This window comes from Spinacia oleracea, chromosome 5 (assembly GCF_020520425.1).
Source record: "Spinacia oleracea cultivar Varoflay chromosome 5, BTI_SOV_V1, whole genome shotgun sequence".
NCBI lineage: Eukaryota > Viridiplantae > Streptophyta > Magnoliopsida > Caryophyllales > Amaranthaceae > Spinacia > Spinacia oleracea.
The window spans coordinates 64,578,812-64,597,368 of NC_079491.1; the positions used below are offsets into that span (position 1 = coordinate 64,578,812).

General features: G+C 39.2%; 1 protein-coding gene across 1 annotated transcript; it reads right to left on the minus strand.

The window, feature by feature from the left end:
* Positions 1 to 15,691: 15,691 nt before the first annotated feature.
* Positions 15,692 to 17,956, minus strand: LOC130461076 (uncharacterized). Its single transcript, XM_056829001.1, has 6 exons — positions 17,841 to 17,956; positions 17,241 to 17,303; positions 16,964 to 17,153; positions 16,750 to 16,854; positions 16,205 to 16,327; positions 15,692 to 15,823 (listed from the first exon to the last, which is right to left on the minus strand). Exons 1-5 carry the CDS (start codon positions 17,846 to 17,848, stop codon positions 16,310 to 16,312), a joined length of 384 nt encoding a protein of 127 aa, XP_056684979.1. The 5' UTR covers positions 17,849 to 17,956; the 3' UTR covers positions 15,692 to 15,823; positions 16,205 to 16,309.
* Between the last annotated feature and the right edge of the window lie 601 nt (positions 17,957 to 18,557).

An 18,557-nucleotide genomic window follows, 5' to 3' on the forward strand; every position in this document is an offset into this window, starting at 1 on the left:
AGGCCCAGCACGAAGCCGGGCCATCGCCCAGCAAGCACGCACGCCACAAGCCCAGCGCGCGCCAAGGCCACGGATGAGTGGGCCGCGCTGCATGGGCTGCTGCTCGCATGCGCATGGGCAGCCCTTGTGGCTGCCGTGTGTGTGTGTGAGTTTGTGCTCATGCGTGATTCCTAAAACTGCAAGAGTTAGTGTGTGATTAAATTCCTAATCCTAATTAGATAAATTAATTAAATAGAATTGATGTAGGATTCTAATTTCAATTAATTCGTATCTTACTAGGATTGCGATTCCTTTTCCATAACTCTATAAATAAAGGCCTAGGGGTCATTATTTATATACAAGTTTCAAGTATTCAAAACTAAGATTTTTAAGCAGAAAAATCAGCCAATATTCTTGCCTACCTAACCGAAAATATTAGAACCTTAAGGGCGATTCTAGTTGGTCAATCTTAAGGCGGATCCGGACGTGCTGTGGACTATCTACGGAGGGACGACACTTGGAGTCCTAAAGACTTGTTCTTGTTCGGTTCGGGCGCAGCTAGGGAAGGCACGCAACAAAGAGTATGCATCTAAACTATGCTAAATGATTATGTGTAAATAATATGTTTCCTGGCTTTATGGTTTTTCCGCATGATTTATGAACTGTCATATGAATCATAACCTAACAGTGGTATCACGAGCCCCTTATTATTTTCATAATCTAAATTGCATGAACATGGTTAAATATTACAAATTTGCAAGAATTAAAAGGGGTGATTAATTTTCGTAATTGTTAATTAATTGCAAATTGCGTTTATTTAATTATACGTACGCAGTTTTTCGGCAGTTTCTTCGTTACTCATCCGAATCGAGTGATTTTTGTGTCAAATCCGCATGTAAAAGGCATTCTAAAATTTTGACAAAAATAGTATTTTTCTGCCGAACCCAGAATTCTCAAATTCGAAGCCTAACTATGACTTTTCGAAGGTTTTAGTTTTTCGAATGCAAAATTTCGTAAATTTAAGATGTTAAATTAAATATTTGCGATTTTTGTTGATAAATCTTGAATTTTTGATTGACCTACTGCATATGTTTAACAAGTTTGAATGCCTAGTCTTGTTAATTATGCAATCTAATTTGTAATTATGATTAATTTGTTGAAAATTAGAATAATTTAGAATTAATTTGATTTTCATAATTAATTGTAATTTAATTAGAAACCTATGATTAAAAACCACCATAAAAATTGTAAATTTACGATAAATTTTAAATTTTTATGACCTAGACTTGAATCCATAACAATCGGAAATCAATTGGATAATAAATTTTCGATTTTTTCGCCCTAAAATTATGAAATTAATAATATTTATTAATTTGTCATTAATTTTAAATATAAATTTTAAATTTTTATGCGATTCGTTCAAATAACTTGCACGCACGAAGCAATGGACGCTTCGTGTTACCCTTAAGGGGTGTTGTATAATGCGGGCATGCGACGACGAGCAAGGGAGCTCGTCGCCCGTGCGGCACGAATGCAATGAGCAAGGGCGTAGTGCACGAGCACAAGGCAGCAGCCCTGCCTTGTGTCGTGTGCCACGAGCAATGAACGAATGGGCATGGGCGAGGGGCGAGCCAAGGCAGTCGCGTGTGGGCAGCAAGCGAGCTGCGCCACAACGCGCGCTGCCTCGCACAAGTGCGCGCAGCCTCGCGCGCAGCGAGCGCAAGCTCGCGTGCCACGAGCGCTGCGCCCAGCACTACTCGCGCGCACAGCGCGCGATGTCGCTCGCCCAGCGAGCGATGTCGCGCCCCAGCGAGCGATGACTCGCGCGCACAGCGCGCGATGTCGCCCGCCCAGCGAGCGATGTCGCGCCCCAGCGAGCGATGGCTCGCGCGCACAGCGAGCGAGCCAGCGCACCCAGCGAGCGATGTCGCGCGCCCAGCGAGCGATCTCGCGCGCGCGCACTGCGAGCGATAGCTCGCGTGCGATGGGGCGCTGTGCGGAGGCTTGCGATAGGACAGCAGCAGCTATGCGACGAGCGCATGGGCTGCGCGCACATGGCCAGCAATGGCTGTGTGCGTACGGCCCATGGGCGTGCAACGCGTAGGGTGTTTGCGTTACGATTAGATCGATTTGAATGTTTAATTTGAAAATTTCAGTTCACGTAATTTTAATTAATTTTAAAATTAATAATTTGAATTAATTTCTTGGATTTTAATTTTGAATATTATAATTATAATAAATGGTATTTATTCTAATTATTTTACTAAAATTAAAATGATGAATTAATTTAAATGCGACTGAAATTAAATTAAATTTTTGGATTCAATTATAAATTTATATGAGCTTTAAATTTTAATTAAATTTGTATGTTTCCGGTTAGACTAGAAATACAATTTTATGTTTAAAATTAGTAAAGCATATGAATTTATTGGTTTGAGTGGGAGCGCTTTTTAGTCATAAACTCTTGATTAGGTCTACAAATCCTTAAGGTTAAAACAACTTGATTAGAATTAATAAGGACTGAATAATTGGTAGATTATTGGTGCCCTTGATTAATTGCTGCAAATGTTTACGTGATGCATAATGTGTTTTACTAACCAGCTATGTGGGCCATTCATGATAATGAATGGGTGAATGGTATATATTGTATATGTACTGTTTTGCAGGTTATGAAGTGACTAGTATGGCCCAAATAGGATAGAAAATATGGTCTGCGTACCATTAATTTGAATGTAATTGGTCTAAAGTACCAAAGTTGTTTTTCAATTCAAATATGGTCTGCGTACCATCAAATAGTTGTAATTAGTTATAGCTTATCCTATTTGAAGAAAATGGTGCCTCCCACGGAGATTTTCAAGACGGACTTTGAAGTCAAAGCTTCAAGATGAAGTCGGGCCATACTAGATCACAAATATCTTATGCATGTTTTAAGTTATTTATTGTTTTAAATATGTCTTAAAATGCATGAGATCAAAAGCTTGATTATGTTGCATGATTAAGGATTTTAGTTCACTTAAAATCTAACCAACATAGTAAGAGCCTTAAGTTCCAAACTTAAAAATTGAGTTAAAAGGTGCCATGCCAAAATATACACTTGCTTGGATATCCTTTACATCAATCTAGTAATAGTTTTCGCTCAGCGAGGTGTTACTTATTGGTCCTAAAGGGGCAAGGTACACAAATAATTGTGAGTACATGTTAGTTTTGGTGAAACTCAACGATATAAGTAAGGAGTCCTTTTATGTCGTGGCAAATTCGATAGGTTTACCTAATAAGTTCTTAGACGTACCTATCAACCAAGAATAGTTTCTAGACTATTAGCAAAAGGCTTTTGCTTACCTAAGATGTTCTAGGATTAAGTCGACAAACTGTGCTTAGTTCTTCAATGATTTTAGGATCTTGGAATCATTTTATTCACACCTGCCGGAACACATAACTTGAATAAAATGCTTAATAAACGCTGAATTATGCATGTATGCTAGAATTTAAGTTTATTAAGAGAAACTGTGAATGGTTATTTATTTGTTTATTCTTTTCAATTGTAGTTTTAATATGGCAAACAACAATCAAAACATCATCATGGGTTCTGAGCTTATGGTCAAGCTGAACCTGACAAATTTTCTTGAATGGGAAGCTAAGCTAGTTGAAATAGTCAAACTCAATGGACTTGAGTATGTACTGTCACATCCCATGCCAAGCTACTATGCCAGAGACATGACCCCTGAGAGATTTTACGCCTGGGATGCGGATCTCAAAAAGGTTATGAGTCTCATGCTGAACAATATCCCTGATGATTGGGCTAGAAGGTTTGTAGCCTATGAACCTTTTACGCTCATCAAGAATCTGAGGGATATCTGTCGTGGAAGTACGGAGGACAGGGACCTGAACGTCCATGAGTTGATTAAATCAATGTCTGGTCTAAAGGTTAGTTCTCCCAACAGGTGTTATAGGATGGAGGTCCAAGAAACACATGTTCAGCTCCTTCGCACTAAACAGAGGGTAGGCGTCCCACTGAGGTTCCATGTGGATCTTATGTGTTCATATTTTGACCGCCTAAATCTACTAGGAACACCAATAAGCGAAAGGATGGCAGTCTCTGTCTTGCTCAATTCACTACACAGTGGGTTTGGTCGCTTCAAGCAACTATACCTAAGTGAACCAAGAGAAGAAACAGTTGCAGAATTTATTCACCTTGTCAGAAAGGCTGAAATAGTACTGGACTGTGAAGCCAAAGATTTACTCAAGGCTAGAAAGAGACCATTCAAGAAAGGTGGAAAGTCCAAGGGCAATGCTAAATCAAAGCAGGACAAGTCCACATCAAGCTGTCTTTATTGTGATGGAATAGGCCATTACAAAAGAGAATGTCCAAAGCTATAGGAAGATCAGAAGAACGGAACGGTCGTTCCATCTTCAGGTATTTTCGTTATAGACTGTATACTTGCTAATTCAACTTCTTGGGTATTAGATACAGGTTGTGGCTCACACTTATGTTCCAATCCACAGGGACTAAGAAGAAGTAGAAAGTTAAGCAAGGGAGAAGTCGACCTACGAGTGGGAAATGGAGCACGGATTGCTGCATTAGCTGTAGGAACTTACTATTTGTCGTTGCCCTCCGGGCTAGTTTTGGAACTGGAAGAATGTTTCCATGTTCCAAGTCTTACTAAAAACATCATTTCAGTTTCTTGCTTAGATGCTAAGGGATTTTCCTTTATAATAAAAGACAATAGTTGTTCGTTTTATTTTAAAGAGATGTTTTATGGATCTGCTAGATTAGTCAATGGACTTTATTTATTAGATCACGACAAACAAGTATATAACATAAATACCAAAAAGGCCAAAAAGGATGATTCAGATCTCACCTATCTGTGGCATTGTCGATTAGGCCATATAAACTTGAAACGCTTAGAAAGACTTCAAAGGGAAGGAATTCTAGAACCATTTGACTTAGAGGATTATGGTAAATGCGAATCATGTTTACTTGGCAAAATGACAAAGCAACCTTTCTCTAAAGTTGGAGAAAGAGCAAATGAACTATTGGGTTTAATCCATACAGATGTATGTGGACCAATGAGTACAAATGCTAGAGGTGGTTTCAGCTACTTTATCACTTTCACTGATGACTTCAGTAGGTATGGTTATGTCTACCTAATGAAGCATAAGTCTGAATCCTTTGACAAATTCAAGGAATTTCAGAGTGAAGTAGAGAATCAATTAGGCAAGAAGATCAAGGCACTGCGGTCTGATAGAGGCGGTGAATATCTGAGCTATGAATTTGATGACCATCTGAAAGAATGTGGAATTCTATCAGAATTGACTCCTCCTGGAACACCACAATGGAACGGTGTGTCAGAACGGAGGAACAGAACCTTGCTAGACATGGTCAGGTCAATGATGGGTCAGGCCGAACTTCCATTAGAATTTTGGGGACATGCACTAAATACAGCTGCACTCACTATAAATAGAGCTCCGTCTAAAGCTGTCGAAAAGACTCCATACGAATTATGGTTTGGAAAGCCTCCAAATGTGTCTTTTCTTAAGATTTGGGGATGTGAAGTATACGTCAAACGATTAATTTCAGACAAACTTCATCCAAAATCTGACAAATGTATCCTTGTGGGCTATCCAAAGGAAACAAAGGATCAAAGTGTTTGTTGCTCGAGATGGTGTCTTTTTGGAGAAGGATCATATTTCCAAAATGACAAGTGGGAGAAAAGTAGACCTCGAAGAAATTCGAGTCGAACAACAAACTCTAGAGAATGCTCAAGATGACATTCAGGATGAAACTCAGAGATCTTTAGAAGAATCTGGTGAGAATCATGGTCAATCTAGAAATGTTACCCCGCGTAGATCGCAAAGATATAGATCTCAACCGGAAAGGTACTTAGGTATTTTGACGAACGAGAGCTATGACGTTCTATTACTTGAAAGTGATGAACCTGCGACTTACAAGCAAGCTATGACGAGCCCTAGCTCCAAGCAATGGCAAGAAGCCATGCAATCTGAATTAGACTCCATGTCTGAAAACCAAGTATGGGATTTGGTCGATTTGCCAGATGGCTACCAAGCCATTGGAAGCAAATGGGTTTTCAAACTGAAAAAGGACAAGGATGGGAAACTTGAAGTTTTCAAAGCTAGATTGGTTGCAAAAGGTTACAGGCAAGTCCACGGTGTGGATTACGATGAAACCTTTTCACCAGTTGCAATGCTAAAGTCTATTCGAATAATGTTAGCAATCGCTGCATATTACGATTACGAAATATGGCAGATGGATGTCAAAACTGCTTTCTTAAACGGCGTTTTAACAGAAACTGTGTTTATGACACAGCCTGAAGGTTTTGAGGATCCAAAGAATGCTAAAAAGGTATGCAAGCTAAAGAAGTCAATCTACGGATTGAAGCAGGCATCCAGGAGCTGGAATATACGTTTTGATGAAGCAGTCAGTGACTTTGGTTTCATCAAGAACGCGGACGAATCTTGTGTATACAAGAAGGTCAGTGGGAGCAAAATTGCTTTCCTAGTATTATATGTCGACGACATATTGCTTATCGGAAATGACATTCCTATGTTGAACTCTGTCAAGATTTGGCTTGGGAAATGTTTTTCGATGAAGGATCTAGGAGAAGCACAGTACATATTGGGCATCAAGATTTACAGAGATAGATCTAAGAAGATGATTGGACTTAGTCAAAGCACTTATATGAATAAGGTGCTTGATAGGTTCAAGATGGCGGACTCCAAGCGAGGCTACCTACCCATGTCTCATGGAATGACTCTAAGCAAGACTCAGTGCCCAAAAACACTTGATGAGCGTAGACGAATGAATGGGATTCCATATGCATCATTGATTGGTTCAATAATGTATGCTATGATATGTACACGCCCGGATGTTGCGTACGCACTCAGTGCTACGAGCAGATACCAGTCAGACCCAGGAGAGGCGCATTGGACTGCTGCCAAGAACATTCTGAAGTACCTGAAAAGGCACAAAGATGACTTCCTGGTCTATGGTGGAGATGATGAATTAATTGTTAAAGGCTATACGGACGCAAGTTTCCAAACCGACAAAGATGATTTCAGATCACAGTCTGGGTTTGTCTTCTGCCTCAACGGAGGAGCAGTAAGCTGGAAAAGTGCTAAGCAAAGCACCATTGCGGATTCTACAACTGAAGCGGAGTACATTGCTGCACATGAAGCAGCAAAGGAAGCTATATGGCTAAGGAAGTTCATAGGAGAACTTGGTGTAGTCCCCTCCATTAAAGGACCAATAGCCCTGTATTGTGATAATAACGGAGCTATTGCACAGGCAAAAGAGCCTAGACACCACCAGAGAGTCAAGCATGTACTTCGTAGATTTCACCTTCTACGAGAGTTCGTTGAAAGAAAAGAAGTCGAGATAAGCAAAATTGGAACTGATGACAACATATCAGATCCATTAACTAAACCTCTGCCGCAAGCGAAGCACAACTCGCACACTGCAGCTATGGGAATCAAGCATATTGGAGAATGGCTTTGATGTCTCTGTTTAATGTTTTAAAGTTTTAGAGTTTAAATCTTTGTAAAACATTATTGGTTAATCATTCACAATAAATGAAAGGAATTCATTTTTCCATTTAATTTGTGGTTTATTAAATGATGAGTCCCTTCAACTTGACGATATATTCAAGATAGACTGTCAGGACCAGTCCTGTGACTAAGAAATGTCTATCAAGTGAACTTGAATGTCAAAGGTTGAAAATGGTCCCTAATCGGAGTTTTCTATAAAATTGGACGCATAGAAAACGTTAGACGATTAGAATGCAAGATGACTAGTAGTTCTGTTTCTTGAACTATGTGGACATGGCAATGTCATAATCATTTGCATAGATACTTACTTTGGGAAGACTAATATCGGACAAGACCTATGAAACTTTACTGTAAGAGATGAAAGTCTGTCATAAGTAAATTTCATTAAATTATTAGACACTAAATCCTCAATACCTGAGTGATTTGAGATTACTTGTTTGAGAACTGGTTGCTTTGACGTTGACCAACCGTCGCACCGTAAAAGGAGGCTATAAAGGCAACGCTCAGGTAATCACCTATCAAACGAAGTCTAATCTCAAGATCGCAAGATTGGGATTGTCCTCCCATAAATCGGGAAGAGATGCTTAAAAGTTGTACAAGGCCACTCGGAGAGCTAGAAACTGTGAAATGCATGGCCGTGCTCGGATGAATCATAGGCTATGATTATCTGTTTATTTGATCAGTTGAACTCTGAAACCGAGGAACACCTCTGGACATAATAAGGATGACAACTCTTACCTTATGTTCAAGAGCAAGCATCGAGCGACAAAGGAATTAGGAAATGCACACTTGTCCCTAAGGACAAGTGGGAGACTGAAGGAAATAATGCCCTTGGTCCAAGTATGCATTCTATGTTAAGTCTAATAAATGCGGTTCAGTATTAATTAACAAGTTAATAATTCAGTGAGATCAAGTGAGCTGAATGCCTAGCTAGAGGCCGCTTCAGTTCAAGTGGAATTAATGATATTAATCCACAGCTTACTCTTGACTGAACCCGTAGGGTCACACAAATAGTACGTAAACGGATCAAGTATTTAATGGCATTAAATACTCCATCTATGAATATTCGGAACCGACGGATCTTGGTTTCAGTGGGAGCTAAGATCGTCACAGGCAAGAAATGAATACTCCGGAAACGATGATATTGCCGGAAACGGAAATATGGATCGTGTCGGAAATATGAATATTATCCAAGTCGTAGATGTTGCCGGAAACGGAAACATGGTACGTATCGGAAAATATTATTGGAAATGGAAATATTACCAGAATCGGAAATATTGCCGGAAACGGAAATATTGTCAGAATCGGAAATATTGCCGGAATCGGAAAATAATTCCGGAAACGGAAATATTAAATATTTGTTCGAAACGGAAATTAATTCCGGAATCGGAAATATTAAATATTGTTCGTATCGGAAATAGATTCCGGAAATGGAAATTTAATCGGAAGCGTATCGTACGAATTAGCATCGGACGAGGCCTGCCGGACGAAGGCCCAGCACGAAGCCGGGCCATCGCCCAGCAAGCACGCACGCCACAAGCCCAGCGCGCGCCAAGGCCACGGATGAGTGGGCCGCGCTGCATGGGCTGCTGCTCGCATGCGCATGGGCAGCCCTTGTGGCTGCCGTGTGTGTGTGTGAGTTTGTGCTCATGCGTGATTCCTAAAACTGCAAGAGTTAGTGTGTGATTAAATTCCTATTCCTAATTAGATAAATTAATTAAATAGAATTCATGTAGGATTCTAATTTCAATTAATTCGTATCTTACTAGGATTGCGATTCCTTTTCCATAACTCTATAAATAAAGGCCTAGGGGTCATTATTTATATACAAGTTTCAAGTATTCAAAACTAAGATTTTTAAGCAGAAAAATCAGCCAATATTCTTGCCTACCTAACCGAAAATATTAGAACCTTAAGGGCGATTCTAGTTGGTCAATCTTAAGGCGGATCCGGACGTGCTGTGGACTATCTACGGAGGGACGACACTTGGAGTCCTAAAGACTTGTTCTTGTTCGGTTCGGGCGCAGCTAGGGAAGGCACGCAACAAAGAGTATGCATCTAAACTATGCTAAATGATTATGTGTAAATAATATGTTTCCTGGCTTTATGGTTTTTCCGCATGATTTATGAACTGTCATATGAATCATAACCTAACATCGCTTGCTATGTGCGAGCCAGCGCTCGCTGCGCGAGGCATCGACGCTGGGCGCAGCACTCGTGGCACGCGAGCTAGCGCTCGCTGCGCGCGAGGTTGCGCGCGCTTGCGCGAGGCAGTGCGCGTTGTGGCGCAGCTCGCTTGCTGCCCACACGCGACTGCCGTGCCTTGCCTTCGCCCATGCCCATTCGTCCATTGCTCATAGCCCACGACACAAGGCAGGGCTACTGCCTTGCGCTCGTGCACCATGGCCTTGCTCATTGCATTCGTGCCGCATGGGCGACGAGCTCCCTTGCTCGTCGTCACATGCCCGCACTATGCAACACCCCTTAAGGGTAACACGTAGCGTCCATTGCTTTGTGCGTGCAAGTTATATGAGCGAATCGCATAAAATTTAAAAATTTATATTTAAAATTAATTACAAATTAATAAATAATATTAATTTCATAATTTTAGGGCGAAAAATCAAAAATTTATTATTCAATTGATTTCCGATTAACATGGATTCAAGTCTAGGTCATAAAAATTTAAAATTTATCATAAATTTACAATTTTTATGGTGGTTTTTAATCATAGGTATCTAATTAAATTATAATTAATTATGAAAATCAAATTAATTCTAAATTATTCTAATTTTCAACAAATTAATCATAATTACAAATTAGATTGCATAATTAACAAGGCTAGGCAATCAAACTTGTTAAACATATACAGTAGGTCAATCAAAAATTCAAGATTTATCAACAAGAATCGCAAATATTTAATTTAACATCTTAAATTTACGAAATTTTGCATTCGAAAAACTAAAACCTTCGAAAAGTCATAGTTAGGCTTCGAATTTGAGAATTCTGGGTTCGGCCGAAAATAACTATTTTTGTCAAAATTTTAGAATGCCTTTTACATGCGGAATTGACACAAAAATCACTCGATTTGGATGAGTAACGAAGAAACTGCCGAAAAACTGCGTACGTATAATTAAATAAACGCAATTTGCAATTAATTAACAATTACGAAAATTAATCACCCCTTTTAATTCTTGCAAATTTGTAATATTTAACCATGTTCATGCAATTTAGATTATGAAAATAATAAGAGGCTTGTGATACCACTGTTAGGTTATGATACATATGACAATTCATAAATCATGCGGAAACAACCATTAAGCCAGGAATACAAATTATTTACACATAATCATTTAGCATAGTTTAGATGCATACTCTTTGTTGCGTGCGTTCCCTAGCTGCGCCCGAACCGAACAAGAACAAGTCTTTAGGACTCCAAGTTTCGTCCCTCCGTAGATAGTCCACAGCACGTCCGGATCCGCCTTAAGATTGACCAACTAGAATCGCCCTTAAGGTACTATTATTTTCGGCACTTTTAGGCAAATGTGTGACTGAATTTTTCTCTCAAAAACTCACTTTGAATACTTGAAAACTCGTTGTAAATATGTGACCCTAGGCACTTATTTATAGAGTTTATGGAAAGGAATTATAATCCTATTAGAATACAAATCTATTTAATTATAACCCTACTAGGATTCTAATTAAACAAAGTTTATCTATTAGGATTAGATTTAATCATATTACGAATCCCGGTAGCCTTAGGATTCCGAGTAACACACAAGAGTGGCGCACAAGCACCGCACGCCCGCACGCAGGCCTTGCGGCCCACGCCGAGCGCACAGCGCAAGGCCCACTGTCGCAGCATTGTCCGCGCGCGCGCCCAAGCTACGGCTGGGCCTGGCTTTTGCGCTGGGCCTGGTCGTATGCTTGGCGTGTGGTTGTTGCGCTTGGCTTGCTGGGCGATGGCCCGGCTTCGTGCTGGGCCTTCGTCTGGCAGGCCTCGTCCGATGCTAATTCGTACGATACGCTTCCGATTAAATTCTCGATTCCGGAATTCATTTCCGATACGAACAATATTTAATATTTCCGATTCCGGAATTATTTTCCGTTTCGAACAAATATTTAATATTTCCGTTTCCGGAATTATTTTCCGATTCCGATAATATTTCCGATTCTGACAATATTTCCGTTTCCGGCAATATTTCCGATTCCGGCAATATTTCCATTTCCGATAATATTTTCCGATACGTACCATGTTTCCGTTTCCGGCAACATCTACGTCTTGGATAATATTTATATTTCCGATACGATCCATATTTCCGTTTCCGGCAATATCATCGTTTCCGGAGTATTCTTTTCTTGCCTGTGACGATCTTAGCTCCCACTGAAACCAAGATCCGTCGATTCCGAATATCCATAGATGGAGTATTTAATGCCATTAAATACTTGATCCGTTTACGTACTATTTGTGTGACCCTACGGGTTCAGTCAAGAGTAAGCTGTGGATTAATATCATTAATTCCACTTGAACTGAAGCGGCCTCTAGCTAGGCATTCAGCTCACTTGATCTCACTGAATTATTAACTTGTTAATTAATACTGAACCGCATTTATTAGACTTAACATTGAATGCATACTTGGACCAAGGGCATTATTTCCTTCAAAGCACGAGTGCTTGGGGGCTCGAACGAAAATATATATTATGCAAAGTTAAAACAATATTCCCAAACTACGTGTCTGGATGTCTCAAAAAATAAAACCGGTTTACGACCTCAAGACAAAGGTCGCCGTTGATACCTATACGTAGTCCCCTAATCAAGGACCCAAGTAGTGGCAAAATTGAGCCGTAAAGACTAGCTCAAGACCATGAAAGATGATGACCACGAGACAATGGTCCGTCTAAGCGCGTTGTCAACCCACATTCAGGTTGCAACTAAATCCGAGCATCCCTCGAAAGAATTCGCTCCTGCAAGAATGAATAAAAAAAAAATCTCAAAAGAAATCAAAAAGAACAAAAGAAATAGGAACTTGCCCATCTTCAGTTGGCAAGATCGCATCACGAACCATACGAGTTCCCAAATCGAAAAAACGAATTCAGGGACGTCCACCCTCAGCGGACAGGGCTCGCCCACCCTCAGCGGGCAGGGTCTGCATCACTAGCCGCGCAGGTCCTCAGTTTTCGAAAAATAGAATCTTCAAAAAACAAATGAAACAGGCTCGCCATCTTTAGCCGGCGGGGTCTACGTCACAAACCGCGTAGGTCCTTATTTTCAAAAAAGCACAAACAAATTTCAAAACAGATTCGTCCACTTCTATCGGACGGAGTGTCCACCCTTAGCGGACAGGCTCGCCATCTTTAGCCGGCGGGTTTGCGTCACTAACCGCGCAGGTCCTTAGTCGCTGCAGCGATAACCTCTTTTGGTTTTCCGTTTTTTCAAAAAAGAACGATGTGAGTAGCTTTTGGTTTCCCGTTTTTCCAAAAAAGAACGATGTGAGTAGCTTTTGGTTTTCCGTTTTTCCAAAAAAGAACGAAGTGAGTAGCTTTTGGTTTTCCGTTTTTCCAAAAAAAGAACGATGTGAGTAGCTTTTGGTTTTCCGTTTTTCCAAAAAAGAACGATGTGAGTAGCTTTTGGTTTTGCGTTTTTTCCAAAAAAGCGATGTGAGTAGTTTCCCTTTTCCAAAATTTAAAAGATTGGTTTTCCGTTTTTTCCAAAAAAGAACGATGTGCTGGATTTTCCTTTGTTTTACGTCCAATAAAAACAAGGGGGTTTTCTCGTTTAGCTAACCCTGAAAATGAGAATCTTTTAAAACATTTTTTACCTCGTGATTGGGCTTGGCCAGGCCCAATTACACTTTATAGCTTTGATTTCGAAAACATCTGTAGCTACTTCCAATGACAAAGTGAGGGAGTTTCTGCACACCTTTAGATCCTTCCAATGACAAAGTCAGGAAGTTTCTATATTATCCCACTAGAAGAAAAAAGCTCAAGTGCGGGCTCATTTTAAGGGGTTAAGTGCGGGCTTTTACATGTGCAGCACATGGCTTGCCCGCACTTGATGTTTCTCAAGTGCTGCCAAAATATTGGCAGCACTTGAGTATCAAGTGCTTCCAATTTACAAAAAGAGCCCGCACTTGACAACTTTGGTGCTGCCAATTTTGCAATATGAGCCCGCACTTGACAAAGTTTGTGCTGCCAATTTTGAAAATGAGCCCGCACTTGACAAATGTTGTGCTGCCAATTTTGGAAATTAGCCCGCACTTGACATAAAAATGGGCAGCACAAGCATTAAAAAGAGCCGCACTTGATATATAAATGAGCCGCAATTGATCTAGAAATTTTTTATATAACTGATATCCCTGTTACATATATTATACAATTAGACCACGCCCACTAGTTAACCTCCATACATCACATAAAAAAAGTATCCAATTATATAGATAATTAAACTGAATAGTATATAATTATAATTATAAAAATCGGTTTTTTCATGAAATGCCCCTGAGGTTTCACGAAATTCACCAAATACCCCTGCGTGTTTCAAAATACATAATATACCCCTATTGAAACTTAAAGTGCACCAAATACCCCTGGACTTAACGGCCGTTAGTGCTCCTTTAGCATTACTTTACCTTTATACCCTTACTCACCTAATATTCTTACATTTAACTTTCTTTTTTAAAAAAATATATTTTTATTTCTCTCTTTTTCTTCTTCTTTGTTCGATCGTCTTTGCCATCCTCAAACGACCCTCAAACAATGATCAAGATCAACTTTCACAATTCTTCTAAGATTTTGCACTATCTTCCTCATATCAACATAACTCTATGTCTCCCAAAACCCAGTGCACTATCTTCCTCCTATCATATCATCATCATCATCATCGATCATCGATCATCATCATCATCATCATCATGAACCCAAAAACTCTATTTTCTCTGTGAATCCGGAAATTTTGTGGGAGAGTAATTTCTCACCATTTAAATTCAAGTCGTTACATAATTTCGTTCAAATTTGGCTCGATTTCGTTCAAAATGGTTGAAATTTGATTCGATTTTGCAAGCCAAACCCTTGATTTCAAATTTGGGGGTTTTAATTTGTTATTTGTTTAATGTAATTGGGCATGTATAATTGATGTTAAACATATATATATATATACTCGTTTGACATGATTAATTTGAACTAGAGTAGCAATTTGTGTTGAATGGGTTTAAGTTTAGAGAAGGTGATGGGAAAGAGGAGAGAGAGGAAGGAAGATGATGTCGTTGATGGTTGCCAGGGGAGAGGGAAGGGGTTAACTTTTTCCAAGTTTATTTAATTGGGAGGAAATTTTGATGGGTACGAACTACGAAGCATTAATTGTGCCTTGTATTTAAGCTTTAAGAAAACATAATTCACACTGATCGATAGATTTCAACTATGCATCTAGGAGAGGCACGAGTTGCAGCTATGGTTGGGGCATGAATGTGGTGGCTTTACAGTTTCTAGCGTAATAATATATCTGGTGGTCTTGGAAGTGAACTCACTGAAGGTGATTAGAGCTATTTAGACAAGGCAGGAAGCGGAAGCTCCTGTATTTTTGTGATATGATGAGATTGTTAGTGTTAGTAATCTATTCGCCTTTTTTCTCGTTCTCATATTAGAAGAACGGTTAATACAGTGGCTCATAGTATTGCAAGATGGGACACTGGCATTAACTCTTAACGTATTTGTATGAATTCTTTCCCACAAACCGTTACGAAGGTTATATCTTATGTAATCAGCTTTTTATGGAATATAATCCATGTTTATTGCTGGAAATTTGTTACAAACTGCTCATTGCTTCCTTGCTAGGAAAATTAGAAATGTAAACAAGCCGCTAGATTTAAATTATGCAGTTTAAAAGCAGTTGGGTATTTGGTGCAAACAAGTTTACAAATAGGTGTGTATTGTGCAAAAAGTTTATAAATAGGTGCATTTGATGAATTATAAACATGACTTAACGGAGGACTAACGGAAAGTCAAAATAGGGGTATTTGGTGAACAATACGAAAAAAATAGGGGTATATTGTGTATTTTGAAACACGCAGGGGTATTTGGTGAATTTCGTGAAACCTCAAGGGCATTTCATGAAAAAACCGTATAAAAATTGATTCCATTACAATCCTATGAAAAACTAGCATCCATAATCTAAGATTCACTACAAGAAAATATCAAAGACATAAATGGTAATGAACTTTGCCAACTTTTCTCGAACTTCATTTATCTACTCAATGGTCAAAGGTTGCTCCCTCGGATTGTTGAATACCTAAAGAAGATCGATCATCCAGGAAAAAAAAACATGTTAGTTATATTATAAATATTGTATGGTACATTAAATTAAGACATAATTTGCTCACAATAATGAAATAATGAACCTTATAATAGTAAAAATGGCTTATTTCTCTCCTAACTTTGAACCAATGAACCTAAATAAGTATTTTAAACCTTTTGGATGTTTAATACTTAGTTTTATGTTTCAAACACTCATTCTCACCTACTTTGGTCATGTTATGCACATTTAAGGCTCGTTTGTTCATTATAGTTCAAATTTTAACTAAAATGGCTTATTTCGCTCCTAACTAAAATATGACAAAACTAGCAAGGTCAGTACAATAAAAATAGTGCACAAAAGATGGAAGAGACAAACCATGAGCCAACAGCAGCATGTGGCACAGATGAAGGATACACAACATAGCTCTGAAATCTTGATCTGTAAGCTCTCATTGAATGCGATTGAAAACGTTCCTTCAGTTCAACACACATATTTGACCTGAAAATATCTTTGCCAGTAAAAAGCAAAGAAACCGAGAAGTTCTGAAATACAGCAGAAAGTGCCATTAAAAATGGAAAAAAACATTGAATAACCCAAGGACACAAAAGATAAAACTACGGGCATTTTCTTCTAAAATAAATGGATAAGATTCTAAACAAGAACATTAGGAGATTTGAGTGAGGAATACAGGAAGAACAAAAGAAAATGGAGGGAGTATTAAGAAAACAGGGGGCTGGGAGAATGTAATACATTTGACTTGAAACTTTTCATTGTCTTTAAACGGTGAAGACACAGCAATAACCCTTAAAATGGCTAGTATGGCCAGTGCTGCTACCTATGATAAAAATGAGACTGTGAGGTTCATTATTGCACTGATTTACACACACAAAAGATGAAATAAAGTACGCGAGTATACTCACAGCTCCACCAAGAGAATGCCCACACAAGACAAGTTTGCACTTCTTCTTCTGAGCAAGTCTGTACAATTCCAAGGCTGGTATCCCTTTGGCACGAGCCATAAACCCCTGGAATAAAAACAGATTAAGAGATTCAATAAACTAAGCACAGATATCAATTTCTCCGGGGCTATAACGAAGAAACATTAAACAACAAAGTTATATACTGTCATCATACTCTATGAGCAGCTGGTCTCAGCTTGTGCTTCAACTGCTTAGGTTTAGTTTCTGTCTTAGCATGAGAATCTAAATATCCCTTTCGTCCATCGGCTATATCTGACTCAACAATCTCTGTTTCTTCCATAATCTCCATGTCATCGTCATCAAATAAAGCTCCTTGAAATATATTAGCATTGGCCACCAGATCCCTATTGTTCAAGGACAACATGTATATTCAAAATATGTGGAGGAGGGTATGCAAAACAGATCAAACAAAAAGAGTCTACATGACATACTTGTACTGCTTTGTCCCGACGACGGAAGCAAATAAAGTGTCACCTGCTTCAGCCAACAAGTATCTGAAATAAAAAGAAAAAATAACACATGAAAAACACAAAGCCCACTGGGGTACATCAAATCCTCTATTGCCTCCCCACGCCTCCACCACTAAACAAAACAAGTCTTCCTATTATACAGATTAAGGAAAAGAAATGTCCACATAAATTTTTTAAGGACATAATGTCCACAAGCTAAACAAAAAAAACACAAACACCAGAAAGTTAATTGTGGTCAACTCTTACCATAAATGACCACCTAGTTGCACAAAGAAGCAAAACATAAGCATATCATAACAAAAACACAGGATCATAATAGAAGAAGTAGAACAAAAGCAGATCAGAAATAGAAGATCAAGTCAAAATTATGGAGATCAAGTCAAACAGAAGAAGCATATTAGAATCACAGCAGGTATAGCCGAATAGCAGCAGGAAGAATAGTAGAATAGCATCGCAGCATGGAAAGCAGCAAACACAAACGAGCTTAGCCGAGGCCATAATGAATACATATTGATTATTACAATATATACACCAACATAGAACATTCATTTAATATAATACCTATCCATTGAATATTTTCGAATATTCTAGGTGGAGGATTCCGTAAGAACAAACGCGCCAAGGTAGACATAGCGTCCCCTATAGTCAGCAACCACAACATATGCAGCAGGCCACAGAGCCTCCTCGTCCCCTAGTCAGCAGCCACAACAGATGCAACAGGCCACAAAGCCTCCTCATTTGTTTGCTGTGCCGCCTGTTATTCCTGTAGGAAATGGTAATAACTTTCTGTTAGGAAATCAGAATCATAGACCGGGGCTGTTCACATCAGCAACCTTGGTCGCATTGCATCAAATGAGGCAGCATCAGATGTTTGCCTTTGGAACTAACAGAGGTTTGCTACAAGATTTTAACGTACCGAATACACGATCCAACCTGGTAGACGGACTACTGTTTCAAACTGCTGCTCCGTCATCAATAACCGGAGAATAGAACATTGGCACAGAAACAGGAGGCGTGCCTGCGCTGCCTTCTCTGTCGAAACCAATCAACAACGAAGATCTTAACAACAGAGTCAACAACAACAACGACGATGATAACAAAAACGTCAACAATAGCAATACTGAGTGGTCTGATTTCATGGGGATTAGTGGGATTGGTGAGCCATGATCAGGTTGTAGTATAAGTTAGTTTTTGCCATTTTTATTTTCCTAGAATATTCAGAAATTGCAAGATCACGCACGATATAGCAGATAGAGTATATAGTTTCCTAGTGATCTC

Bases quoted from the DNA above. Each gene is read 5' to 3' on its own strand.
- LOC130461076 (XM_056829001.1), bottom strand. The intron at 17,154-17,240 runs GTATGTCATGTA...CTTGAACAATAG, and splicing joins GTCGGGACAAAGCAGTACAA to GGATCTGGTGGCCAATGCTA. The intron at 16,855-16,963 runs GTATGATGACAG...TTTTTATTCCAG, and splicing joins TGAGACCAGCTGCTCATAGA to GGGTTTATGGCTCGTGCCAA.